The sequence below is a fragment of the Zootoca vivipara genome, chromosome 12, assembly GCF_963506605.1.
Source record: "Zootoca vivipara chromosome 12, rZooViv1.1, whole genome shotgun sequence".
Classification (NCBI taxonomy): Eukaryota; Metazoa; Chordata; class Lepidosauria; order Squamata; family Lacertidae; genus Zootoca; species Zootoca vivipara.
The window spans coordinates 55,376,931-55,404,066 of NC_083287.1; the positions used below are offsets into that span (position 1 = coordinate 55,376,931).

The window sequence follows — 27,136 nt, forward strand, 5'->3', positions numbered from 1 at the left end:
GCGGCTCTCCTCCCGGAATGAGGCGCAGAAGTTCCGCGGTCGGGCGCAATCGGCTCTTTCTCCCGGCAGCCTCGTTCTGAAATCTCAGCTGAAGACAGAGTTAACCCCATCCTCCCCGGCGTGCACTGAAGAGCTGGGGATTGCAGAAGCCCTGGGATGAATACTGTACTGTACTGGGGCGGGGGAGAGATCCTGCAATATTTTTAATTGAGGGGAGCAAACTAGGAGGCTTTGGTGATTGCTGGAGAAGGGAAGGCAGAGGAGCAGGGGCCGCTGAAAAAGTTGGCAACCTATTTTTTGGGAATATTTTTATTAATTTTCCAAAAATAACAAAAATAAAACAACACAACAATACAAATTCAAAACCAAACCAAAAGATTGACTTCCCCTAGTCCCTTCCTTGGTTCCATTATTTATCAACATACCACATGCCCATTGTAAATTTAAAAAACCATTAAAATTACTTATTGTCCATTCATAATAAAATTACAAGTAGTTCTAGAACCCTGCTAATGTATTAACTTGTGTACATTGCTTCTGTATAAATGCAATAAAGTCATTCCAATCTTCTTTAAATTCATTGTCGTCTCTTCCTTCTAGTCTCATTGTCAATTTTGCCATTTCAGCATGTTCCTTTAACTTGCCAATCTTCTTTGGAAAAAGTTGGCAGCGCCTTTTTTTTTTGCACCTACTATTGCATCCCCGCTATCCATGGGGGCTTTGCATTTGCCCCAAAACTGCCATCATTTATTTGTTTATTTGCAATAGACCCTCCCCGAGGCGACTTAACTTTATGAAAAGGATAACCAGAAGAAGGATATAACTAGGGTTGCCAGACTCAATAGAGGACAGGACTTCTGTGCCTTTAATTGCCCTGCTCTCTCTTGAATCTGGAAACCTTAAAGAGAAACCAGCAGACCCTTTCTTTAATTTCCAAGCAAAGGGTCTGCTGGTTTCTCTTTAAGGTTTCCAGACTCAAAAGAGAGCAGGGCAATTAAAGGCACAGGAGTCCTGCCCTCTATTGAGTCTGGCAACCCTAGATATAACGGCGAAGATTTTTAAGCAATTTGAGCATTAGGGGCGCAGCTGTATGGTTTTTATAAAGTTTAAGGTGACACAAGTCTCTTTGTTTTGTATAAGACTCTTGCGACACCTTAAAGGCTCAGGCGTTGGTTGTAGTGGCGCAAGCTTTCGGGGACCACAGTCCTCCTCATCAGACTTTTGGAGGCATTAAACTCAGTTGCACTGACAGAAGAAGAAGAAGAAGAAGAAGAAGAAGAAGAAGAAGAAGAAGAAGAAGAAGAAGAAGAAGAAGAAGGGACCCAAGGTTAAAAATCCTAAGCCATTTGTGCAAAGCTAGATGCAATTTATTAATTTTATAATAACAAAAAAATAAAAGAACATCATCATCAAAAATTTAAATCATACATCTTAATTGACTTCCCTCCACTCCCCCTCCCCGTTCCATTATTATTATATACTTATTCATGCACGTCCGTAAAATCTTATATTCTTAACCGTCCAATTTTGAAACCTTATTCATGTTGTTACAAGTGACCTTTAGAAGTTCAACTAATGTAAAAACCTGTACATAAAGCTTGCAAAGTATGCATTAAACATTTCCTCATTTAAGAAAAACAAAAAATCCTTTTTCTTTCTTGGGTTTTGCAAAATGTCTTTTGATCAGTGCACGTGCAAGCGCTAGAGCTTCTTTTTTGCATGAACTTACATCTGTTTTTGAGTTTTGTTTTGTTTTTGGAGTGGCAAGCAGTTAATTCAATAGGAAGCAGAGGTGGCTCTTGCACCCCCTTTGGCTAAGCCAATGGGGTTTAGGGAACAGCCAACACTCCCTCAATATCCCGCCCCCCCCATGTCATATGACCTCAGCCCTGATCAGCCACCAGCTGTCTCTGTGCTGCAAAAGTGGACTTTACCCAAACTTAAGAGCAGCTGGATCTGAGCGAAAGCAACTCTGCTAAGAGGTACACTTATTCTTTCCAAATTAAGATTCCATTCCGTTTCCTTAAGTGTATCGAGACAGGCCGGCAGGCAAAAAGGAAACCTTCCATTTCTCTTGTTGCAGACGGATATATTTCCCTTCCCTTTCCATCCAGCCTCAAATGCAAAATTGTCTGTTCCCCTGAAGTAGCCAATAATACTATTGTGTTGTGCGGCTGTTCTCTTGGCCTCTGTGCTTTCAAGATCCCTTCCTCTCCTTTGCACTGGGGTTCAGAGAACAGGACCGGCAGGAGAGTTTTCCAATAAGATTTTTGTGTCTTCTCAAAGCTCAGTGATAATACGGATGCATCCCTTGTCTCCCGGGGAGGAGGGGAGGAGTTGGTGGGCACCCAACATAATTATAATTATAATTTTATTATTTATAGCACACCCATCTGGCTGGGTTGCCCAGTGGCTAATAGGCTACATTGGGCAAAAGGTTCCTGCACTGTCTCAGGGTTGCATTAGATCAGGCATCCCCAACCTTCGGCCCTCCAGATGTTTTGGACTACAATTCCCATCATCCCTGACCACTGGTCCTGTTAGCTAGGGATCATGGGAGTTGTAGGCCAAAACATCTGGAGGGCCGCAGGTTGGGGGTGCCTGCATTAGATCATGGGTAGGCAAACTGAGGTCCACGGGCTGGATCAGGCCCAATTGCCTTCTGGATCTGGCTCACGGACAGTCCAGGAATCACCGTGTGAATCACCACACGTGGGTTGCGTTCTTTTCCTCTCCTTCATGCGGCGGCGGCAGCGGCGCCTCCTCCCGTCCTCCTCTTCTGATCATAGAATCGTAGAGTTGGAAGGGACCCCCCAGGGTCATCTAGTCCAACCCCCCTGGAAGGCAGGAATAGGCAGCTGTCCCAAATGGGGATCAAACCTGCAACCTTGCCATTATCGGCACCACGCTCTAACCGGCTGAGCTATGCAGGCTGATTCTGCTGAACTACAACTCCCATCATCCCTGACCACTAGCCATGCCTGCTAGGGCTGATGGGAGTTGTAGTTCCACATCAGCTGGCAGGTCAACGGTTCCCTGCTCTGGTCTTAAGCATCCCTTGTGCCATTTGTGTGGGTCTCCTGCCAAGTTTCTCCTCCTGACAGATGTGGACTGGGAGACCCGTGGGAGAGCTGCCGAGCCCAGCGTTCACCGTGGACCTGGATACGGCGAAGAGGAACGCCGAGCGGATGAGGGATCGCTGCAAGGCCCTGGGCGTGGTCTTGAGGCCCCACATGAAAACCCACAAAACGCTGTAAGTAGCGCCATATTGGAAGAATAAATTGCAGGTGGGGGGAGAGAGAGAGATGACATTACCATCTTGCTTGCAATTTGGCAGGTCTAGTACAGTGGCCCCTTGGTTCTCAAACGCCTTGGTACTCAAACAACTTGGAACCCAAACACTGCAAACCCGGAAGTAAGTGTTCCGGTTTGCAAACTTTTTTCAGAAACCGAACGTGCTCCGTCTTTGAGTGTTATGGCGCTCGGTTTGCGACCTTTTCGGGTTACGAAGCGCGATCCGGAATGGATCGTGTTCGTAACCCGAGGTACTACTGTACATTGTTTATTGCTTTCATTTTATAGATCAATGGTCTCGTTGGATTGTAAAATTCATGTTACATTTCTGTTTTAGGGGTTGTTTTTAAAAATCTGGAATGGATTAATCCGTTTTGCATTACAGCACGTGCCTTGGTTTAGGAACGCTTTGGTTTTAGAATGGACTTCCGGAACGAATTAAGCTTGAGAACCAAGGTACCACTGTAAATCAAATTCCAAATCCTGAAAAAGGACCCGGATATCGAAATCCCGCACCTATGGCTTGAAATCTGCTCCAAACTTCCACTTCCTAGCTATCATAATTTGTGCAGCTGTCAATAAATTTGTGAGCAAGTCCTTCATTGCCTGCGAACCTTCCACCCCATCGTAAATTGATAATAATGCTACCTCTGGACTTTCGGTCAGCTTTAACCCGGTGATTTCTGTTATCTCGTTAAACACCCTTTGCCAGAGAAAAAAACTAAAGAAACAAATTAATCAAATCCCAGTAATTTGTTTCCTCAGTTGTTTTAATTCTATTAGAGTTTAGTTATCTTATTCACGAAGGTCTTTTGTATGTTTTTAGTCCTCCGTATTTTATCTGTGGGGAATTCTCAATTTGTCTAAGCCGCCTTCAGTCCCAGTACAGGGGAAAAGGTGGGACATAAATCGCAGAATCATAGAATTGTAGAGTTGGAAGGGGACCCCGAGGGTCATCTAGTCCAACCCCTGCAATGCAAGAATCTCAGCTAAAGACTCAGCTAACACTCAAAACGGAAGTGTGGCACTCAAAACGGAAGCGTTGGACCCAAAACAGAGCACGTTCAGCTTCTGAAAAAAGTTCGCAAACCAGAACACTTTCTTCCGGGTTTGCAGTATTTGGTTTCCAAGTTGTTTGAGTACCAAGGCGTTTGAGAACCAAGGTACCACTGTACTTTAAATTGTAAAATTATAGGGGGGGAAATGAATACAGTGGTGCCTCACTAGACGAATTTAAGTCGTCCTGCGAGTCGCTTCGTATAGCGAAAAATTCGTTTTGCGAAGCGGCTCCCATAGGAACGCATTGAAGTGCGGCTTCCCATAGGGTGCCTTGCAAGACGAAAAAATTCGTCTTGCGAGGCACCCTATGGGACGAAAAAAAATCGTCTTGCGAAGCGCACCATAGGAAACTTCGTCTTGCGAGTCTCCATTGAAATCGACAAAAAAAAGTCTCATACAGGGTTTACAAACCATGTGATAAGAAGATCTCTGTACGAGGTGTGGGAAAGAAATAAAATGCTGTTGGAGACTAAAAAACCATGGTGGGTTTCACCAGTAGAGGTATTAACAGTCAAGAAAGTAAATATGGAGGGGAGGTGGGCCACGTACGAGGAAATCTTGACAAGGACTGAAAAAGGATGGAGATTAAAACCCTATGAAGAAATTAAAGGAGTTTTAACAGGATGGATACAATACCATCAAATAAATGATGTTCTTAGGGAAGATAGGAAAATAGGTTTTGAGGACAAAAGGTCCAAATTCCAAATAGAAGTGCTAGAAGGCAAAACAAAGCTTCTGTATGATTTGTTGTTAGAGTGGTATACAAAAGATGAGTTGACAAAAGAAGTGATGATTAAATGGGCAAAGGATTTTGGGCATAATATTGAATATGATGCGTGGTTGAAATTATGGAATCAAACTTTAAGATTTACAGCATGTACTGCTTTGAAAGAAAATGTATATAAGATGATGTATAGATGGTATTTAACACCAGTTAAATTAGCTAAAATGTATAGAATGAGTGACAAAACTTGCTGGAAATGTAAAGAGAGAGATGGTGAATTTTATCATATGTGGTGGACATGCGATAAGGTAAAAAGATTTTGGGAGATGCTTTATAATGAATTGAAAAAGATGTTTAGATACACTTTTCCAAAAAAACCGGAAGCATTTTTGTTAGGAATAATAGGAGGAGAGATTAGAAAAGAAGATCAAGTATTGTTTATGTATGCGACAACCGCGGCTAGGACATTGTTAGCTCAAAAATGGAAATTACAGGAATTACCAACAATTGAGGAGTGGCAGACAAAAATGATGGACTATGCTGAACTTGCTAGGTTGACTTGCAAGATCCGCGACCAAGGTGAGACGAGGTTTCAAAAAGACTATGTGGACTATATGGAGAAAAACTGTAGATCTTTAAAAACACTTGCAGGATTGAAATAAATCCTACGAACTGACTAAAAAAGTCAAAAAGGAACTACAAAAATGGAGTTAACAAGAAACCCGCATGAAGGGAGGGGGGGGAAGTCACAGCTCGGCAGAGCAAGATGTAAGATGAAAATATAAGATGTTTTGTATAAAAGATTGTTTTTTTTAATTTTAATTTGATAAATTGGAAAATGGAATAAAATTTATTTTTTTAAAAAAAGAAATCGCAAAACGCTTTCGTTTTGCGAGTTTTCCGACTTGTGAGGCATTCGTCTAGCGAGGTACCACTGTATATATAATAATCGTAATTGTGTTCTTCCCTCAGGGAGGGCGGACGTCTCATGACCGGGGGCACCCTGAGGAAGATTGTGGTGTCCACGTTGGCCGAGGGCCGCTTCTTTGCCGACGGCGGCTTTGACGACATCCTCTACGCCTACCCTCTGCCTTTTGACAAGGTGGAAGAGTGTGCCGCCTTGGCAGAGAGGCTGGATGTCTTCCATGTCCTCGTGGACAGCCACGCGGCGCTGTCCCTCCTGAAGAAGAGACCCTTGCGCCGCGGGAAACGCTGGAAAGTGTGGCTGAAGATCGACTGCGAGAACCACCGAGGTACCGCGGGCTCTTGCCGGGCACAGGCCAGCACCCACTCTGCCAGGGTGGCCAGCTCAGGGCATCTCATTTTGGGGGGCAAAACTTAATACTACTGTACAAGCTTTGGGACAAGCTTTAGCCACTTTGGGTGGCTTCCAACAAAAACAGGGGCGTAGCCAGGATGAAAATCAGGGGGGAGGGGCGGGGAGCAAGGGGCGGGGCCAAGGGGCGGGGGCGGGGCCACATCGGAGCAGCCCGAAATCGGGCTGCTCCGACTCCCTCCTCCCCCTCCGCGATAGGAAGGGACGAGGGGGAGCCAGGATCAGCCCGAAATCGGGCTGCTCCGATCCCCTCCTCCCCCTCTGCAATCGCTGGGGCAGGTGGAGGGAAAGCCCCAGAGCCGCGCAAAGCGGTTGCCTGGCTTTCCCTCCGCCCGCCCCACAGCCAGCCGGCTAGAAGGGACATCTCCCTTCTCCCTTGCTGGCTGTGGGGCGGAGGGAGGGAAAGCCAGCCAAACGCTTTGCGCGGCTCTGGTGCTTTCCCGCCGCCCGCCCCACAGCCAGCCAGGGAGAAGGGAGACGGCACCGGGCGGGCAGTGGGGCAGGCTGGCCAGTGGCCCTGCTTCTAGGGGGGGGCAATTGCCCCCTCCTGCCCCCCCTGCCTACGCCCATGAACAAAAAAATTAAAAATACATTAAAACAGGGCTTAGTTTTTTCACACATGGTTTCCCCCCGTTTTGGCTCTATTTCTGTTAAATAAATCATGACACGGAGTAATATATCATGTGCCGTTGCTCATCTGGGGTTGTATTTACCTAATTTTAAGACCTGCTAAAGGAACAAGTGGTTGTTAATCATGTTCCGATCTGATGCAACCGCAGAATGCAAAGGTGGAGCGCTTTCTTTTTCCCACGACTGTATTAACGAAACCGAAATATCTTTTGAATTCTCCAGTCGTGTCGCAACTTTCTAGCACCCCTCTTGTTTTTGGAAGTCGGAAGTCGAACAATTCAGCACCCTTTTCATGCAGCAAATAGCTCAGTCCATGAGTAGGCAAACCAAGGCCCGGGGGGCTGGATCCGGCCCAATCGCCTTCTAAATCCGGCCCACGGACGGTCCGGGAATCAGCGTGTTTTTACATGAGTAGAATGTGTCCTTTTATTTAAAATGCATCTCTGGGTTATTTGTGGGGGCATAGGAATTCGTTCATTATTATTATTATTATTCCAAAATATAGTCCGGCCCCCCACAAGGTCTGAGGGACAGTGGACCGGCCCCCTGCGGAAAAGGTTTGCTGACCCCTGCCTCAGTCGGAGTTTCTTAATCTCAGGCTTGTGTGGGTTCGAGCCCCATGTTGGGCGAAACATCCTTGCATTGCTGGGGGGAGGGACTAGATGACCCTCCCTTCCAGCGGAGCCCGGGGGCTTGATGCGGGGCATGGAGACAAGGGGCGGAGCCACCAGCTTCCTCCTCCTTGCTGCCGCTTGTGGAACTCAGCCGGGAGGAGGATGGAAGCAAACATGGAACGGACTTGGCCCCATCGGCCATTGGCAGCAATTCCTGCAGTCGTTGGCTCTGTGGCGCCCCCTACTGCTGGCTTTTCTGCTTTCCGCCCTATCAGGTCCCAGTGGGCACCAGCCAGAAAACTTGTGTTCTGTACCTCTCCCATCTCTTTTTCTCCGCTTTAATTCCAGCCGGCCTGTGGCATTCCGACCCCGCTGCCCTCGAGCTCGCCAAGGCCATCGCGGAAGGGGCCACCGAACTGGTGGGGATATACGCGCACTGCGGCAACTCCTACGGCTGCCACGGAGCGTCTGAAATCCAGGCCGTGGCTCGCACCACCACTGCGTTGACCCTGAAGTTCATGGACCAGTGAGTGCTTTTAAGCCTTCAATTGCTTGCAGGATATATTTATTGATTCGCTGCTTTAGAATCATAGAATCCTAGAGTTGGAAGAGACCACAAGGGCCATCCAGTCCAACCCCCTGCCAAGCAGGAAACACCATCAAAGCATTCTTGACATATGCTTGTCAAGCCTCTGCTTAAAGACCTCCAAAGAAGGAGACTCCACCACACTCCTTGGTAGCAAGTTCCACTGTTGAACAGCTCTTACTGTCAGGAAGTTCTTCCTAATGTTTAGGTGGAATCTTCTTTCTTGAAGTTAAATATCCCACCTTTCCCCCTCCGAGGACCTCAAGGCAGCGTACACTGTTTATTTAGCCCCCACAACAACCCTGTGAGGTGGGTCAAACTGAGGCGCAGCGGCTGGCCCAAGGTCACCCAGTGAGCTTCAGCACTGAAGGAGGATTCGAACCCAAGCCTGATACACCTCTGCCACTCTGGCTTTGAGCCACTAGGAGCTGCCCTGGCTGAGTCAGCCCCCCAACCCCGTCATGCCCTAGTTTCACAGAGCAAGGGGCACACAGCTGGCCAGATCTGGAGCAGGCAGACAAGGGGGCCCAGGATCCGGTCCAATACAGGCCAGCAGGCATGACAAGGCAGCCGGAGCCTGTGATCCTATAGAATCATAGAATTGTAGAGTTAGCAATCCCAGCCTTAGGCTGCATTCCACACGTTAACCCCTCTTCGTTTGCATTTCTTAACACAAGTGTGGCTACAAATAGCTCAGTTGGCAGAGCGTGAGGCTCTTAATCTCAGGGTCACGGGTTTGAACCCGTGTTGGGCAAGGAGACTATATGACCCTCTGGTTGGTTCCCTGTAGAATTCTGTGTACAGTATTTTTATATTTAAAAAATAGGTGCATTTTTGTGTGCTCCCCCACGTGGCCACTAGGGGGCAGTGGGCTCTCAGCATCAAAGGTCCCTATGGTCTATAGCAAAAATAACTAAATCCGTTTTTGTTTTCATTATGTATTTTGTGTTTCTTATATTGTATTTTATGCTGTAAACCACACTGAGATCTACAGGTATAGGTTGGTATACAAATTTAACAAATAATAATAATACGGCTTAACAGATATCGTTGTTTCCATACAATATTCCCTTAGCAATTTGACTTCCCGTTGTTAACTACCATGATGTTTCTGTTCAAATCCTTTCTCTTAAATGTAATACTTATTAACATATATCATTGCGTTCCTTTATCGTTCTCGTTCCTTTGCCTATATTTCCCGTCCTGCCTGCAATTTCCTTTGGCTGTAATATTTTCCCAGATAATCTGAAAAGATCTTCTACTTGTCCACAAACGTTTTTGTCTTTTGGGTCTCTTATTTTCGCCGTCTATTTCGCCGTCTCCATACAGTCCCATAGTTTCAAAGTGCATTCCTCTTTTGTCGGAACGTCTTCCAATGTCCTCTCCCTCTCCCTCTCTTTGCGAGTGTATGAGAAGCTTTCCTGTTTTATTGGGGCAAATTCCTCTCAGATGTTTCCATGGAGGTTCAAATTAGTTGCAGGCAGGAAGTGGCACACAGTTTAGGGGCAGGAGGAGGGATGGGGGGAGAGGAGAATAAAACCGGGGGGTGGGGTGGGGTGGAGGCACAATACTTTCCAGGCCAGGCCTTTAAATCACCCACATGCAAAGCAGACGAGAAAGAGGGGGGTTCGCCAGAGAGACCACCGGGCTCCAAAAGGCACCTCCTTTCCCAGCTTTTGGAAGTTCAGAGCCTTTTATGTGAGCCTTGATGTGATGGGAACTCAAACTCGGAGCAATCAGGTGGGACAGCCTACCCTCCAACATTTCTCCGATGAAAACAGGGGCGTCCCGTTCCATAACAATAATTTTTGCTATTTATACCCCACGCCTCTTACTGGGTTGCCCCGGTAAGCTTCTGACATATATAAAAACATAATTAAACATTTAAAAAACCCCAAAACTTCCCCATACAGGATTGCCTTCAGACGGCTCAGGTGTCGAATAACTCCATACCCTCCAACATTTCTCCGATGAAATTTTTTGTTGTTGTTTAGTCGGTTAGTCGTGTCCGACTCTTCATGACCCCATGGACCAGAGCACGCCAGGCACTCCTGTCTTCCACTGCCTCCCGCAGTTTGGTCAAACTCATGTTCGTAGCTTCGAGAACATTGTCCAACCATCTCGTCCTCTCTCGTCCCCTTCTCCTTGTGCCCTCAATCTTTCCCAGCATCAGGGTCTTTTCCAGGGAGTCTTCTCTTCTTCTCATGAGGTGGCCAAAGTCTTGGAGCCTCAGCTTCAGGATCTGTCCTTCCAGTGAGCACTCAGGGCTGATCTCCTTCAGAATGGATAAGTTTGATCTTCTTGCAGTCCATGGGACTCTCAAGAGTCTGCTCCAGCACCATAATTCAAAAGCATCCATTCTTCGGCGATCAGCCTTCTTTATGGTCCAGCTCTCACTTCCATACATCACTACTGGGAAAACCATAGCTTTAACTATACAGACCTTTGTCGGCAAGGTGATGTCTCTGCTTTTTAAGATGCTGTCTAGGTTTGTCATTGCTTTTCTCCCAAGAAGCAGGCGTCTTTTAATTTCGTGACTGCTGTCACCATCTCTCCCCATGGTCATCTCTGCATCTTGTGGCAGCGAGTCCCACGGGTTAATCCTTGCTCTGCCCAATGCCGGGTTGGCACCTTTAACATTGTTAGACTCCTATCACTCTAACTGGAAAGTCTCCCTGTTCGAAAAGATAAGAAGCCTGGGATTCTCTCCGCAGATCTTGATTGCGGCAGGATACGAGAGAGCCAGGACTATAATTCGCCAGCGTATCTGGGACGTAGAATTGCGAAATGAGCGAAATGATCAAACATTCAGCAATAAGGGACTATGGGAGAGGTTTCTCTCCAGCTAACTATCTGCCAGGACTTCAGATACCCAAATACAGACGGTCTTTTACCCTCGTCAGATTCAATGTTCTCCCTTCTGCCTTATTGCAGGGCAGATTTGAGGGTAAACCATATACAGCACGGGTCTGCCCTTGTGGCTCGATGGAAGTAGAAACTGCTTCACATGTACTATTACGTTGTCGTTTTTATGAGGATATACGTTTGACTTTTATTACACCTGTTTTGCAAAAGTCCATGAAAGAATCCGAACACCATAGTTTAAAACTACTGCTAGAGGACAAGAATCCCAAGACTGCATTAAATGTAGCCAAATTCTGTGTGTCCGCAATCGATCGCAGGAAGCAAGTGGTATCCCATAATGATCAAACCCCTAAATGTTAACTACAGGGGGTACGCTAATAATTAATTTTAAATTTTTATATTAAAATCCTTGTTATATTCACACTGTCCTTCGTATTTTTGATATGTTTTATGATCTGTGATATTGTGCGTGTTGATGCTGGTCTGCGACCGTATTAATAAATTCATTCATTCATTCATTCACCTGCCTCCGACTGTGGAGGCAACGCACAGCCATTGTGGCTAGTAGCCATCAATCACCCTCTCCCCGGGGTCATCTCTGCATCTTGTGGCAGCGAGTCCCACGGGTTAATCCTTGCTCTGCCCAACGCTCGCCTCCCATCCTGATGTGATCTCCGTGACATCTCTCCCCCCCCCCCCCCCGCTTATGGGTCAGACGACTCCTGTACACAAACCAACTGCACTTGATGTCCTCCCCCAGTTAAAAGGGCCATAAATGCCGATCTCTGCCTTGCTTTTATGATGCACCCGGCTAATATTATGCGGTGTCGTCCCCCCCCCCCTTAGTTTCAGATGAGGGCCTTTGAAGCTACCTCTTCTTCAAAGGCCCGCACAAAAGTTGTGGCTGATGTTTGCCAATGCAACTTGCAAACAACCCCCCCCCCCCATGCCAGATCTCCAGTTCACACCCAGGAGAGAATGGCTGGGGAGGTTTAGCACATGGCTGTGAAAGGGGGGGGTGGAGCACTTTTTTGCATTGGGGGGAAGCGTACCCTCTAACATTTCTCCGATGAAAACAGGGTCGTCCCCTTCCACAATGATTATTTTTGCTATTTATACACCACACGTCTTATTGGGTTGCCCCAGCCGCTCTGGGCAGCTTCCAACAGATATATAAAAACATAATTAAACGTTTAAAAAACCCCCAAACTTCCCCATACAGGATTGCCTTCAGGCAGCTCGGGGGTCGGATAATTCCATACCCTCCAACTTTTCTCTGATGAAAATGTTGTTGTTGTTGAGTCGTTTAGTTGTGTCCGACTCTTCGTGACCCCATGGACCATAGCACGCCAGGCACTCCTGTCTTCCACTGCCTCCCGCAGTTTGGTCAGACTCATGTTCGTAGCTTCGAGAACACTGTCCAACCATCTCGTCCTCTGTCGTCCCCTTCTCCTAGTGCCCTCCATCTTTCCCAGAATCAGGGTCTTTTCCAGGGAGTCTTCTCTTCTTCTCATGAGGTGGCCAAAGTATTGGAGCCTCAGCTTCACGATCTGTCCTTCCAGTGAGCACTCAGGGCTGATTTCCTTCAGAATTGAGAGGTTTGATCTTCTTGCAGTCCATGGGACTCTCAAGAGTCTCCTCCAGCACCATAATTCAAAAGCATAAATCCTTCGGCGATCAGCCTTCTTTATGGTCCGGCTCTCGCTTCCATACATCACTACTGGGAAAACCATAGTTTAACTATACGGATCTTTGTCGGCTAGGTGATGTCTCTGCTTTTTAAGATGCTGACTAGGTTTGCCATTGCTTTTCTCCCAAGAAGCAGGCGTCTTTAAATTTCATGACTGCTGTCACCATCTGCAGTGATCAAGGAGCCCAGGAAAGTAAACTCTCTCACTGCCTCCATTTCTTCCCCTTCTATTTGCCAGGAGGTGATGGGAGCAGTGGCTATGAAAATAGGGACGTCCTAAGGGAAAGCGGGACATTCCGGGATCAAATCAGAAATTGGGACAGCTTCTCTAAATCAGGGGCGTCCCTGGGGAAATAGGGACACTTGGACAGTCGGGCGTGTGGGGGGGCTGCCAATATTAGGAAGAATCGTCAGAGCTTCCCAGAGCAGATGCTTGAACTGTGTGTTTAATTGGAAAGCCCTAAACACTTTTGCTTGCTGGTTCCAGAAACCAGGCACCTTCTGTCTTGTTTCCCATAAGGGAGCGGGGGAAAGAGCAGCTTTTTATCACTTTATAGCATTATATTCATAAATGAAATAAATAATAATGACAACCATATGTTCAGGCTGCCCTTGAATGCTAGCTCCCAAGAAAGTGGGTGCCATAAACTGCGATGTTTGGAATCAACGCAGAAATCCGTAGCGTGGTCAGAACCCGCAAATCTCCCATTAGAATGTAAGAAGAGGCTGCTTGCTGGATGAGGCCAATAGCCCATCTAGTCCAGCATCCTGGTCTCACAAGGGCCAGCCATGGGCCTGTGGGAAACCAGCAAGCAGGATTCGAACACAAGAGCATTTCTCCCCTCCTTAGGGTTTCCAGAAAGTGATTTTTGGGAGCGTTGCTGTGGAGGCAGAGAACAGCCATCAATAGTCCTCTCCTGCTCCCTGAATTTGTCAAATCCTCTTTTAAAGCCATCCAAGTTGGTGGCCATGCCTGCCTCTTGTGGCAGGGAGTTCCATAGTTTCACTCTGTGCAGAGCGAAGAATTGCTTTTTTTTTCATCCGTCCTGAATCTTCCAATATTCGCCTTCATTGAGGACTGGATTCTTGGTTTGCTCAAACACAGGCATTCTGTGCCGGGTGTCATATATTCAGAAGACCAGCTCCCTGCCTTACAAGCCTTTTCCCACCTGGCATGGGCAGGCAGGGCGTGGACTGACTCCAGCTACAAAAGCTCCTGGGCTGGGGTGGTTTTTTTTGTATCTTTGTTCTAGCTCTTGTTGTGATCTGTGTGGAAATGGTTCCGTTTGGTTGTGCATTTCTAAAAAACAATGTTTTATTTAGCTCCAATGGTGCAGAATGAGACTTTTCATTTCAGGGTTGTGGGTTCGAGTCCCACCTTGGGCAAAAGTTTCCTGCACTGCAAGGGGTTGGACGAGATGACCCCCCCAGGGGTGCCTTCCAACTCTGCAATTCCATTTCTACCTTTGTGATGCTGTAATTACGTGCTTTTTCCATGTCGTAAGCCGCCTTGATCACGGTCTGAACTGCGGAAAGGCCGGGATACAAATAAAAAAATATGTGTGCATGCATGCCTGTTGCTCATGATTCTATCCAATTCTGCAGAGTGCAGAGTGTTTGAGGACCGGGGCATTCGCAGGGAAACCGAAATGCTTGTTTACAAAGCTATTGTACTACCAACCTTACTGTATGCTTGTGAAACATGGACCACTTATAAACGCCATCTCCAACTCCTCAAATGATTCCATCAACGGTGTCTCCGAAAAAATTTACACATTGCTTGGGAAGACAGGGGAACTAATACCAGTGTACTGGAAGAAGCAAAGATCACCAGTGTTGAAGCAATGATTCTTCAACATCAACTTCGTTGTACTGGTCATGTTGTGCGGATGCCTGATGATCGTCTACCAAAGCAACTACTCTATTCCAAAATTTAAAATGAAAGGCGTAATGCTGGTGGTCAACAAAAGAGGTTTAAAGACTGTCTCAAGGCAAATCTTTAAAAATGTAGTATAAACAGCTGGGAAACAATGGCCTGCAAGCTCTCCAACTGGAGAACAGCCTTTACCAAAAGTGTCATGGGTTTTGAAGACGCTCGAACTCAGGACGCAAGGGAGAAACGGTGCTTAGAGGAAGGCACGCTTGGCAAACCCTCACCATGATCAACTCCCACCCAGAAACCAATGTCCCCACTGTGGAAAGATGTGCAGATCCAGAATTGGCCTCCACAGTCATTAATGCATTCATTGTCAAAACCGTGTTTATGGAAGACAATCTTACGTGGCTACGCCAAAGAAGAAGTTGCTCACGATTCTATCCAATTGCAGTCCTGCAGGTTTGGAAGCACAGAGAGATTCAAACGGGGATTATTTTGCCTGCTGAAGTCCCCCCCCCCAAAAAAAAGTTTTGTTGTTAACACCGCCCCAGAGTGTTTGAACATAACCAGCAGCAGTATTGGGCCACGTCACCGAGTCCTCTGGTGGGAGGCGTGGAGAGAACGCAGGCTGTTTGTTTTCTGCACATACAGGGTCTGTCTGGAGAGGAGGGGGGTGGACACAGATAAGACCCACTCCTGCGCTTGCTGCGGTGAGACCACATCAGAGTTAATTTTAGCCCAGCCTGGCGTGTGCTGAGCTTCCCCTCCTGCCTCTCTGTTGCTCCTCGGTCGCTGACCCTCTCTCCGTCCAGTAAAGAATGTTTGCCACATGCTCCTCTCGAAATCCTCTCCCTTCCCAGGCCCAGGCTGGCTTCAGGATGGGGTGGAGGGGAGCAAAAGGAGTCAATAGGAGTATAGCATCTAGATCAAGGGAAGTAATAGTACCACTGTATTCTGCTCTGGTCAGACCTCACCTGGAGTACTGTGTCCAGTTCTGGGCACCACAGTTCAAGAAGGATACTGACAAGCTGGAACGTGTCCAGAGGAGGGCAACCAAAATGGTCAAAGGCCTGGAAACGATGCCTTATGAGGAACGGCTTAGGGAGCTGGGTATGTTTAGCCTGGAGAAGAGAAGGTGAAGGGGTGATATGATAGCCATGTTCAAATATATAAAAACGATGTCATATAGAGGAGGGAGAAAGGTTGTTTTCTGCTGCTCCAGAGAAGCGGACACGGAGCAATGGATTCAAACTACAAGAAAGAAGATTCCACCTCAACATTAGGAAGAACTTCCTGACAGTAAGAGCTGTTCGGCTGTGGGATTTGCTACCAAGGAGTGTGGTGGAGTCTCCTTCTTTGGAGGTCTTTAAGCAGAGGCTTGACAGGCATATGTCAAGAATGCTTTGATGGTGTTTCCTGCTTGGCAGGGGGTTGGACTGGATGGCCCTTGTGGTCTCTTCCAACTCTATGATTCTATGATTCTAGGGCCTTTCTGCAGTGGCTCCGTCTGCAGAATGCTTTCCCCAGGGAAGTTTGCCTGGCGCCCTCATTATACACCTTTAGGTACCAGGCAAAAACGTTCCTTTTTAACCAGGCCTTTGGTTGACCTGATTGATATCCAACACCCTTTTAGAATGTGGCTCTTTGGGGAGGGGGGGTGTTATTGGGTTATTGTCTTTGGTTTGATTTTATATGTTATGGTCTTGTTTGTGAACCACCATGAGACCTCCGGGTATAAGGCGGCATATAAATTGGATAAAAAAAAAAAATATTATTATTATTTCACGTAGCCGCTTGCTCGCCCTTTCTCTAAAAACTCCCAAACACTGCGTCTTTTCTTCCCAGGGGAGTCTCTCCATCCCTTTGGTCATTTGCCTTGGCCTTTTCTGAACTTTCCCAAACTGCCCAATATTATTTTAGTTGCTCTTTATTTTAGGGCTGGGACCTGTTGGAGAGCAGCCTGCCTCTTCAGACTCTTCACACTCTGCAAAGGGGACGTCCTGGCGCTTTTAAGGACTCCCCTGACACCCTTGCAGAAAGTATAAAAGGTGCCTAAAGGAGGGAAGGGAAATGTTTTTGGCATCCTAAGGAGACTTCAGCTGGGAGCCTGGAGAGAATCAACAGGAGCCAGCTCTGGGAGTGACAGGCAATAAACAAGGTCTGCCGTTCTGGGAAGGGAGCCAGAGCCATCTCCCTGTCCCCACAGCACCCCTATTTCCCAACAGCTCCTTTTGGGCACAGACCAGCAGACAAATTGCATTATCACAATTTTCGCCTGTTTCATGCAGTTAGCCTTTCCTGCCTTTCCCAGGTACCGGGTCTGGTTATTTTTCTTTGAGAGGCAATGGGGGTGGGGTGGGGATTAAGCGGGGCATAACTCGGAATGCTACAAAGCAGGGGTGGGTGACCCCTTTTTTGGCTCAAGGGCCGCGCTGCCTCTTAGCAAACAATCCTAGAAAAGGATCTAGGAGTCTCGGTAGACCACAAACTTGACATGAGTCAGCAGTGTGATGCAGCAGCTAAAAAAGCCAATGCAATTCTGGGCTGCATCAATAGGAGTATAGCATCTAGATCAAGGGAAGTAATAGTACCACTGTATTCTGCTCTGGTCAGACCTCACCTGGAATACTGTGTCCAGTTCTGGGCACCACAGTTCAAGGAGGATACTGACAAGAAGGATACTGACAATTGTTCTGTTCATTTGTGCGTTTGACCAGTGTTGTGTGGAGGGAAATGCAACGACCGGGCATTTTCAGCCATGTTTTCATTATATGGGAAATCTCTAGGATCATAGGGTACACCTCTCTGGTAGTGATGTCACAGGAAGAGGGGGCTGCACCCCCTTGTGACATCACAAGGAGTCTGTAGCCAACGGCCACAGCTGGGGAAACATCTGCACAGCCCTCCCAGGCCTCACAATGGGGGGGGTCACCTCATTTTAATAACTGCTGAGTTGCCCACCCCCATTGTGAGGCCAGGGAGGGCTGGGCAGATGTTTCCCCAGCTGTGGCCATTGGCTACAGACTCCCTATGATGTCATAGACATCTACCAACTCCCTGTGATGTCACAAACGGACATGGTGAATGAGGGGAAAGAGGCAGTTTCTGGTGGGAGTTGGGGGGCAGGCAGGGCCAGCTGGGGACACAGAAACAAATTGCCAACATTTTGTGCCCTCTGGGCTCCTGGGCTCATCCCATCTGCACAGCTGCCAAGAAAATAAAACAAAATAACTGGTTTTGCCTCCCTACCACTTATAAGGGTTTTCAGGGGGTTTAAACACTGCCTGCCTTTAGAAGAAGGAGCCCCCGGTGCACTGCAGAGGATTACGTGAACCACAAAGACCTGAGTTCAAATCTCACATCCATATGCAAATTCAATGAGGGGTCAAGGGGAAGGAGAGATGGTCTTTCTTCAACTCGATTGAATGTCAACATCAATTGGACACACACAAAATGACCACTGCCTGTATTCCGTGCTTTGAGGAGTCTGAAATTAAAATGATTGCAATATTAGGGAATATTTATAGAATTTGGCATGTTTATAGCAGTGCGACCGAAGTATAACCCGCCGAGTCAGTGAATTCTGGGGTTTAATCAAGTTGTTTAAAACTGTTTCTAATGCTGTGGTTTAATGCCGCCACCCTCCCTGGGACCTTAGGGTAAGGAATATGACAACAACAACAACAACAACAACAACAACAACAACAACAACAACAACAACCAATACTAATTATAATAATATCAATAACATTCGATGGCAATGTAATAAACATTCCATTTCTTGACATGAACATTCAGTTTATAAATGCAATAAGCGTTCAATTTATTACATTTGGGTTTTTTTATTTTGCCAAATCATTTTTATTCGTTTTACAATAATTATTAATTTCCATTACATTTTCCTTTCTTATATTAAACATTTTGGCTAAAAGCCTGACTTCCTTCAACCCTTCCTTATGGTTTTCTTAACTATTATTACTAATTTCTATATTTTCATTATTTAACCATTGCTTAAAATTATAACATCTTAATTCATCTCTAAAAAATCCTTATATACACTGATTTTTATAATTTAACTTACAAAGCTTCTTGCAATCCTAGCAACGTATTTAATTGACTGCAATTGTCTTTCAAATATTCTGCAAATTTGGTCCAGTTCAATTTATTACATTTGTCGGCTGCTCTTCGTATACAGACCTCAGGGTAGGTCACGGCATAACTAACCTGGGAGGGGTAGATGGGAGTCGTAGTCCAGAACATCTGGGCAGCCCCAGGTCGGCAAAGGCCGCCGGAATTCTTTGCTCTGAAATTCCAGGCTATTCAGCACTCACCACCCGAGTGTGCGGACCAGAGCAGGGCTTCCTGAACCTGGGTCTCCAGCTGTTTTGGGACTACAAATCCGATCACCCCAAACCAGTGGTCCGGGACGATGGGAGTTGTAGCCCCATCATTCTCAGGCTGCGGCGGGCTGGTGCTGACCTAACGCTGCGTCGTGAATGCATGCCTAAGGTGGCGAGATTTGAACGCAGGACCTCCCGTATCACTTCCCCTTCTGCTTCCCCAGGTTTTACGAGGGCCCATTTAACCTTTTCCCATCTCTTCCAGGCTGAAAGAGGCTGGGGTGGCCTGCTCCCTCTGCAGTATTGGCTCCACTCCGTCCTGCAGCCGTCCGGTACCTGAGATGGCCCAGCTCAGCGAAGTCCACCCTGGGAACTTTCTCTTTTATGGTAAGCTGTGTGTGGGATGCATGGAGTATTAGGGGAGGGGGCGGTACCTCTGGATGGGGGACACATCCTGCTCCTTCTGGGGCACTCGGTCTACCTTTGGTCCCCACCCAGAGCCTAGCTCTCACCTGCGACAGTGGCCACACCTGGGAAACGGCTTCAACTGGCCGGCTAAACCAGGTGAGGGTTGCCGATGGGTCTTAATCTATGTTTACCAGATTTCCGCCCCCTATTAATCCAGGGATACTTAAAAAAATATAAAAGGATGACATATAGAGGAGGGAGAAAGGTTGTTTTCTGTTGCTACAGAGAATCAGACACGGATCAATGGATTCAAACTACAAGAGAGAAGATTCCACCTAAACATTAGGAAGAACTTCCTGACAGTAAGAGCTGTTCGGCAGTGGTATTTGCTACCAAGGAGTGTAGTGGAGTCTCCTTCTTTGGAAGTCTTTAAGCAGAGGCTTGACAGGCATATGTCAAGAATGCTTTGATGGTGTTTCCTGCTTGGCAGGGGGTTGGACTGGATGGCCCTTGTGGTCTCTTCCAACTCTATGATTCTATGAAAAACAGCACGGCGCCAGTCCTTTCGTCAAAAGCAGCCTGTTCCCCAAAACCTGTTGGAACCAGAAGGTATTCGCCTGCCGGCGGAACGACATCGAAGAGAGAGCCAGTCTAACTTCCCTAGGCAAGGAGTTCCAAAGTTTTCCTGGGAGGAGCCACCACCGGGAAGGCCCTGCCCACCAAGCATGCCAGGGAGGGGGGCAGGGCTGAGAGATGGGCCTCCCCTGAAGATCTCAAAGCTCAGGCAGGAATAGATCGCTTGGACCAAAGCCATTATGGTAGCACCAGCTGCACGAAGAACACCAGGCTAGCCAGGCTCTGGCTTGCAGCAGCTCTCCAAGCCCCCTCTGCCTGAGACGGCTGCTCTGTGGAAGCTCCCGAGATCCGTTTTTCTAACTGAAGACGCCACGGGCGACTCTGCCAGTGTGCTCTGCATGCAGAAAAGGTTCCCATTGAAAAAGGCAGATGGAAAAAGTTAAGAATGGCATGCCAGCCCCACCTTTTCGCTGGAAAGAAAGATCCACCAAAATGGGAAGTTCTCTCCCTCCCTCCCACTCGCTTCCCCCCCCCCATAATTTATGTAGATTTACTCCTCCGTTTCCAGTAACACTTTCCATGTGTTCATTCCAAAGCATGCTGGCGGGGAGGGATGGTGGGGGAATCTTTCCTCCGCGGGGAAATAATAAAACAGACCGACCTATCCGGGAGGCCCCTTGAGCTGGCATCATTTGGCACAGTGTCACAAGAGGGGCACAGTGTCTGAGAGGGGTCCCCGGGGGTCCATATTGCCACTGCGTACTGTGCAGGAATCTCAAGATTTGTAGCGTTGGGAGGGGCCCCCCAAAGGCCATCCAGTCCAACCCACTGTGATGCAGGAATCGCCGCAAAGCAATCCCCGGCAGGTGGCCATCCGACCGCTGGTTTAAATACCCCCCAAGGGAGAAAAGCCCACCATCTCCCAAGGTGGTCTGTCGAACGGCTCTCGCCATCAGAACGTTCTTGCTCACGTTCTGTCAGAATCTCCTTCCTTGTAACTTGAAGCCATGGGTTCGAGTTCCACCTCCAGAGCAGGAGAAAGCAAGCTTGCTCCACCTTCCATGTCACAGCCCTTGAGATATTTGAAGGTGGCTCTCGGATCTCCTCTCAGTCTCCCCTTTTCCGGGCTAAACATCCCCAGCTCCTTCAACCGTTCCTCATCAGGCTCGGTTTCCAGACCCTTGGTCATCTTGGTCACCCACCTCTGCACACCTTCCAGCTTGTCAACATCCTTCTTGAATCGTGGTGCCCGGAATTGGACACAGGACTCCAGATGTGGTCTGACCAAGGCAGAAGAGAGCAGGACTTTGACTTTCCTTGATCTGAGCGATTTAACCAATCTCTTTTCACAGAGATCTCGGTGGTCACTATTACCTACGGCCCCGTCCGCCACTGGCCTATGACCCTCTGAATCTTGCCCAGGACGGAATGCATCCCTCGGGCCCTCCGTCTCCCAGCAGCGGGACCTTTTCTGTGGTGGCCCCTGGAACGATTTCGTTTGAATTGGTTTATGTGAGAATCTCCCCCAGTGACTCCCCCTCCCTCTCTCCCTTCCAGATGCCCAGCAGATGATGATCGGCTCCTGCCAGCTGGAGGACATCGCTGTCCGGGTCTTGACCAGGGTGATTGGCCACTACCCACACCGCAACCAGATGTTGGTGGACTGCGGTTGGACCGGCCTGAGCCTCCACAGCCTGGGGCAGCTGCCGACAGGCTACGCCCTGGTGGAAGGCCATCCCAACCTCAAGTAAGTGGAGCTGGCTTACGGCTTCCATTGGTGCTGTTGATCCTGGCCTTGTCAACAACTTAAAGGAACACCCTCCAAAATTTGGCTTTCCTACAAGGGGCCTTGCAGGATCTGACCAAAGGCCCATCTAGGCGTGAATCCTGACTTTGGGAAGCCCAGAATGTGGGCAATAGCCTACTGCTGTCGTATGTCTCCCCAGCAAACTGTCTCAGAGCTTATCCTCACAGCGCCCCACAATTTTTTCCATTTGTCCCACGATCTCGATAACCCACGAATTTGCTCCTGAATCGTAACAAACGTCAAACTGCAGGAAACGTTTGTTCCGATTTGGCAGTAAATCGTAGGTTTTCTAGGGAATCCCCCCCCCCAAATAAATGTCTACCATTTCGCCTTTGACTCGCCTTTTCTCTAGTCTAAACGAAAAAGTCCGAAACACTGTGCCTGGGAGTCTCTCCACCCCCTCGATAATTTTGGCGGTCATTTCTGAACCTTTTTCCAATTCAACCATCTCCTCCTTGAGGTGAGGCGGCCGTAAATGTACACTGTCCTCCCAAATGCGGTTGGCACCTTACGGGTGCCATGTCTGCCTCACACCCATGAGATGGCTATTTTCGTGCAGCAGCATCTACCCCCCGGAACTCCCTGCCTCTTGACTTCCCTGTTCTCTTTGCGGCGCCGGCCTGACATTCATAGGCAACCTGGGGGAGGGGAGGGGGGTCCTGTGGGGGGTGGCAGAGACTCCGAAGCAAATCCCAACGGGCTTACAGATCCCTCTTCTCCCTCTGCAGGTTGGTAGGGATGACCCAGGAACACGGCAGAATCGAACCCGTGGCTGGCAAGCTGGATTTTGCTCAGTTCCCGCTGGGCAGCCTCCTGGCGCTGATCCCTTATCACGTAAGTACGGCTTGTGCACTGGAGAGCATTTGCGCACTGAGACACGGGCGTGCCTTCAGCCTCGCTGGAGGGAAGAGCGCCCCTGCCCATGTTCAGAGTGCCGTTCCCTCTGTGCCTCTGTGCGGGGGGGGGGGGGTGTCTTCCCTCCTGATCCTCTGTCTCTCTTGCACACGCACACAACTCTTTTTTTTTGGGAGGGGGGATAATTTTTATTGAGTTTTACAGATTTTATCATCATCGCAATCAACATTATTTCAAAAACAAAATAGGATATAAATCCCCAACTCCCCTCAGCCCCCCATGTCTTTCCTCAACTTCCTTTGCTGGTTCTTTGAATGTTTGCATCCCCTGCTTGTTTTATTTTAGCTTAATATTCAGTCTTTAACTTAAATATTACTACATTTTTCACATTTCCTCTTGTGCTTTATTATTTTCCAATTTTTACATCTTAATTTCTATGTTGTTAATTGTAAGTGCTTACTGAAACCCTGCTGGTGAGTCTACATCTTTACGGTTTTTCTGTAGGTACAACATAAATGCATAGAATGTCATAGAATCACAGAACTGTAGAGTTGGAAGGGACCCTGAGGATCATCTAGTCCAACCCGCCTTGCAATGCAGGAATATGCAGCTGTCCCATACAGGGATCGAACCTGCAACCTTGGCATGATCAGCACCACATTCTAACCCACTGAGCTATCCAGTGACTCAGTGTTCCATCTTTTTAAAAATCTCTATTGTCCTTATCCTGCGGGGGGCGCTGTGGGTTAAACCACAGAGCCTAGGGCTTGCCGATCAGGAGGTCGGCGGTTCGAATCCCCGTAACGGGGTGAGCTCCCATTGCTCGGTCCCAGCTCCTGCCTACCTAGCAGTTCGAAAGCATGTCAAAGTGCAAGTAGATAAATAGGTACCGCTACAGCGGGAAGGTAATCAGCGTTTCCATGCGCTGCTCTGGTTCACCAGAAGCGGCTTTGTCATGCTGGCCACATGACCTGGAAGCTGTCTGTGGACAAACACAGGCTCCCTTGGCCTATAGAGCAAGATGAGCGCCGCAACCCCAGAGTCGTACGCAACTGGACCTAATGGTCAGGGGTCCCTTTACCTTTACCTTTACCTATTGTCCTTATCCAGGGTTCAGCAACCTTTTTCAGCTGTGGGCCGGTCCACCGTCGCTCAGACCATGTGGTGGGCCAGACTATATTTTAAGGGGGGGGGTGAACGAATTCCTATGCCCCACAAATAACCCAGAGATGCATTTTAAATAAAAGGACACATTCTGCTCATGTAAAAACACACTGATTCCCGGACCGTCTGCGGGCCGGATTGAGAAGGCGATTGGGCCGCATCCTGCCCTTAGGTTGCCTACCCCCTGCCCTTAAGTTTTGCACTTTCAGCATATTCCATCAGTTTTTCTGGCCAGTCTTCTTCCATTGGAGTCTTGTCATCTTTCGTTGGGGGCTAGAAAAATCCTAGCCGCTGTTGTCGCACACATAAATAACTTCTTCTGTTCTTTTGGCAAGTCTTGATCTGTAATGCCTAACAAAAAAGGCTTCTGGCTTTTTAACAAGCACACAACTCTTGGTGCTCCCTCTGTCTCCCCGACAGGCCTGCGCCACCGCTGCCATGCACCCTGTCTACTACGTCCACAGCGAGGGACGTGTGGTCGCTACCTGGAAGCCGGTCAGAGGCTGGTAGGAAGACGAGGAGGTGAGCAAAGACTCGCGAGCCGGAAGAGAGATGGGAACTGCCTTTTATGATCCGCAAGGTGTGCAAGGTGCCTTTCGAACTCGGGCCTCACGGGACGAGTTCAGTAAAACTATGAAGCTTTTTTCCATTCCTCGTGGGAAATCTGCAGCAGTTGGGGGTGAGCTGGCAGGGCGGGTTTGATGTAAATCGAATTGATTTAAATCACGATTTTAAATCACTAGTCAGTACGACTTGATTTAAATCTTTTCTTTTTACAGAAAGACTCATTCTTGCTGGTATCATCTTAATTCAGTCACACCTCAGGTTACGAACGCTGCGGTTTGCGCGTTTGTGGACCGCACCAAACCCGGAAGTACTGGAACGGGTTACTTCCGGGTTTTGGCGATCGCGCATGCGCAGAAGCACAAAATGATGTCACGCGCATGCGCAGAAGCGCCAAATCACATCACGCGCGTGTGCAGACGCAGTGCTTCAGGCTACGAACGCTGCGGGTTGCAAATGTGCCTCCCACATGTTCGCAACCGGAGGTATGACTGTCTCGACAGCCAGATGAATTTTCAGACTAGTTTTTACAGTTATATCAAAATCTACTGATTTCAGTTATACTATTAGAAATACACAGGCAGATAATTATTAAATTATGGTGAGGTTTAACTGTTTTTATTTGGACAACTTTGCTGCTGTACTTTATTGGAAGGAGAAAAATAATCATTTTGTTAATGACAATTTAAACAATTTATTTAACTAAAACAATAACATTGTAGCATGTGTATCCATGTTTGTTAACTGAAGTGGTTAAACAATTTTTAAAAAATTAGACTGGGTTTTATCACACATGAAAAACTTAAAACAAATCCTTATTTCCTGATGAATAGCCTTTGGACTAGAATGTAACTTCAATAGGAAACTATCTTTAGAAATATTTTTCCTCCAAAAGCATTTTATTTTAAAAAATCTGATTCAAATAAAAAAAATCTGATTTAATTTTTTAAAAATCTGATTTTGCGGGGTTTTATATTTTTTTAAAAACATTGATTTTTATCCACCCTCTTAGCTGGGCAGCCAGACACATCTCTTAAGTCGGTGAGCAGCTACACTATGGAACTCACTGCCTATTGACACCTTTGCAACATAGTTTTCCCCTGCTGAAAACATTTTTTTGTTATGCAAGCCTGCCCAGACCCCTAGATGGTGATAGGTTTTAATCTCCTTTCAGCCCGCTGTTCATTGTAATGATTTTTTAAAATGTTTTTAATGCCTCATTTTAAACTTTTCTTACGGATGATTCTAATGTAGTGAATCACTTAGAGGTTTGATTACAAATAGGCAAGATGCAGATTTTGTTAAATGAATAAGTGAGATGAACATGACCACTCTTGTAAAAGGATCAGAACAAATGATCAATAAAGAGCGGCTAGAATCTAACATCTGTGTGAGCTTTGTTTGTGCATGTCAGGATGAGTGCTTGCTAAACAGGTTCTTCTTGGCCACTCGTAAAAGATAATAGAAAGATTCAGCGCTGGGAACTGAGAGGTTTAAAAAGTTTGAGTTGGTATTAGAGGGCTTTTGTAAAAACCAGAGTGCCACATCTATCGATTTTCATGCTTATTAGTCCCTAACCTGAGATTAAATATTCTTATTATTACGACTACAATTTATTACGCACCTTTTGCTCCAAGATCTCAGGGCAGGCCACAAAAATCAAAACACAATACAGTATATGCTTTCATTTGCCCCTGCTGCAACAAAACAATAGAATCATAGAATTGTAGAGTTGGAAGGGACCCCCCAAAGGACATCTAGCTCAGCCCCCTGCAATGCAGGAATCTCAACAGAGCTCTCCCACATTGTTCTCTACAGCCACAGCAGGTGCTGCAAACTTCTAGCAGTTTGACTTCACCCCCAAAGGCACACTCCTCCATTGTCTCCCGAGACAGACAGATGCCAATCAATTATTATGATATGTTCATTTATACCCAGCCTTTTCCCCTGACAGGGACTCAAGGTGGCTTACTGATGAAAATACAAACAGCTAAAAAGATGAAAAATATATATGAATAATTTAATAGTAATAATAATAATACAGTGGTACTTTGGTTCTCAAACTTAATCCGTTCCGGAAGTCCATTTCGGATGGGCTTGAGGGCATCCTGAGCAAGTTTGCAGATGACACCAAATTGGGAGGGGTGGCTAATACCCCAGAGGACAGGATCACACTTCAAAATGACCTTAACAGATTAGACAACTGGGCCAAAGCAAACAAGATTAATTTTAACAGGGAGAAATATAAAGCACTACACTTGGGGGGGGGGGGAATTGAAAGGCACGAATACAGGATGGGAGACACCTGGCTTGAGAGAAGTACATGTGAAAAAGATCTAGGAGTCTTGGTAGACCACAAACTTGACATGAGTCAGCAGTGTGATGCAGCAGCTAAAAAAGCCAATGCAATTCTGGGCTGCATCAATAGGAGTATAGCATCTAGATCTAGGGAAGTAATAGTACCACTGTATTCTGCTCTGGTCAGACCTCACCTGGAATACTGTGTCCAGTTCTGGGCACCACAGTTCAAGAAGGATACTGACAAGCTGGAACGTGTCCAGAGGAGGGCAACCAAAATGGTCAAAGGCCTGGAAACGATGCCTTATGAGGAACGGCTTAGAGAGCTGGGTATGTTTAGCCTGGAGACGAGAAGGTTAAGGGGTGATATGATAGCCATGTTCAAATATATAAAAGGATGTCATATAGAGGAGGGAGAAAAGTTGTTTTCTGCTGCTCCAGAGAAGCGGA

The 27,136-nt window shown here is 47.2% G+C and overlaps 1 protein-coding gene across 1 annotated transcript; it reads left to right on the forward strand.

The window, feature by feature from the left end:
* Positions 1–1,874: 1,874 nt before the first annotated feature.
* LOC118092346 (D-serine dehydratase-like) lies at positions 1,875–26,393 on the forward strand. Its single transcript, XM_035130296.2, has 8 exons — positions 1,875–1,982; positions 3,105–3,253; positions 6,050–6,330; positions 8,006–8,183; positions 19,280–19,401; positions 21,556–21,745; positions 22,534–22,639; positions 24,245–26,393. The coding sequence occupies exons 2-8, from the start codon at positions 3,105–3,107 to the stop codon at positions 24,332–24,334; spliced, it is 1,116 nt and encodes a 371-aa protein (XP_034986187.2). The 5' UTR covers positions 1,875–1,982; the 3' UTR covers positions 24,335–26,393.
* Positions 26,394–27,136: the final 743 nt, after the last annotated feature.

What these genes read in the sequence shown, in the direction of transcription:
- LOC118092346 (XM_035130296.2), top strand. Translation starts at nt 3,105, where the DNA reads ATGTGGACTGGGAGACCCGTGGGAGAGCTGCCGAGCCCAGCGTTCACC. An exon ending in TGGGAACTTTCTCTTTTATG is followed by an intron (nt 19,402 to 21,555) that starts GTAAGCTGTGTG and finishes TCTCCCTTCCAG; the next exon opens with ATGCCCAGCAGATGATGATC. An exon ending in TGGCGCTGATCCCTTATCAC is followed by an intron (nt 22,640 to 24,244) that starts GTAAGTACGGCT and finishes TCTCCCCGACAG; the next exon opens with GCCTGCGCCACCGCTGCCAT.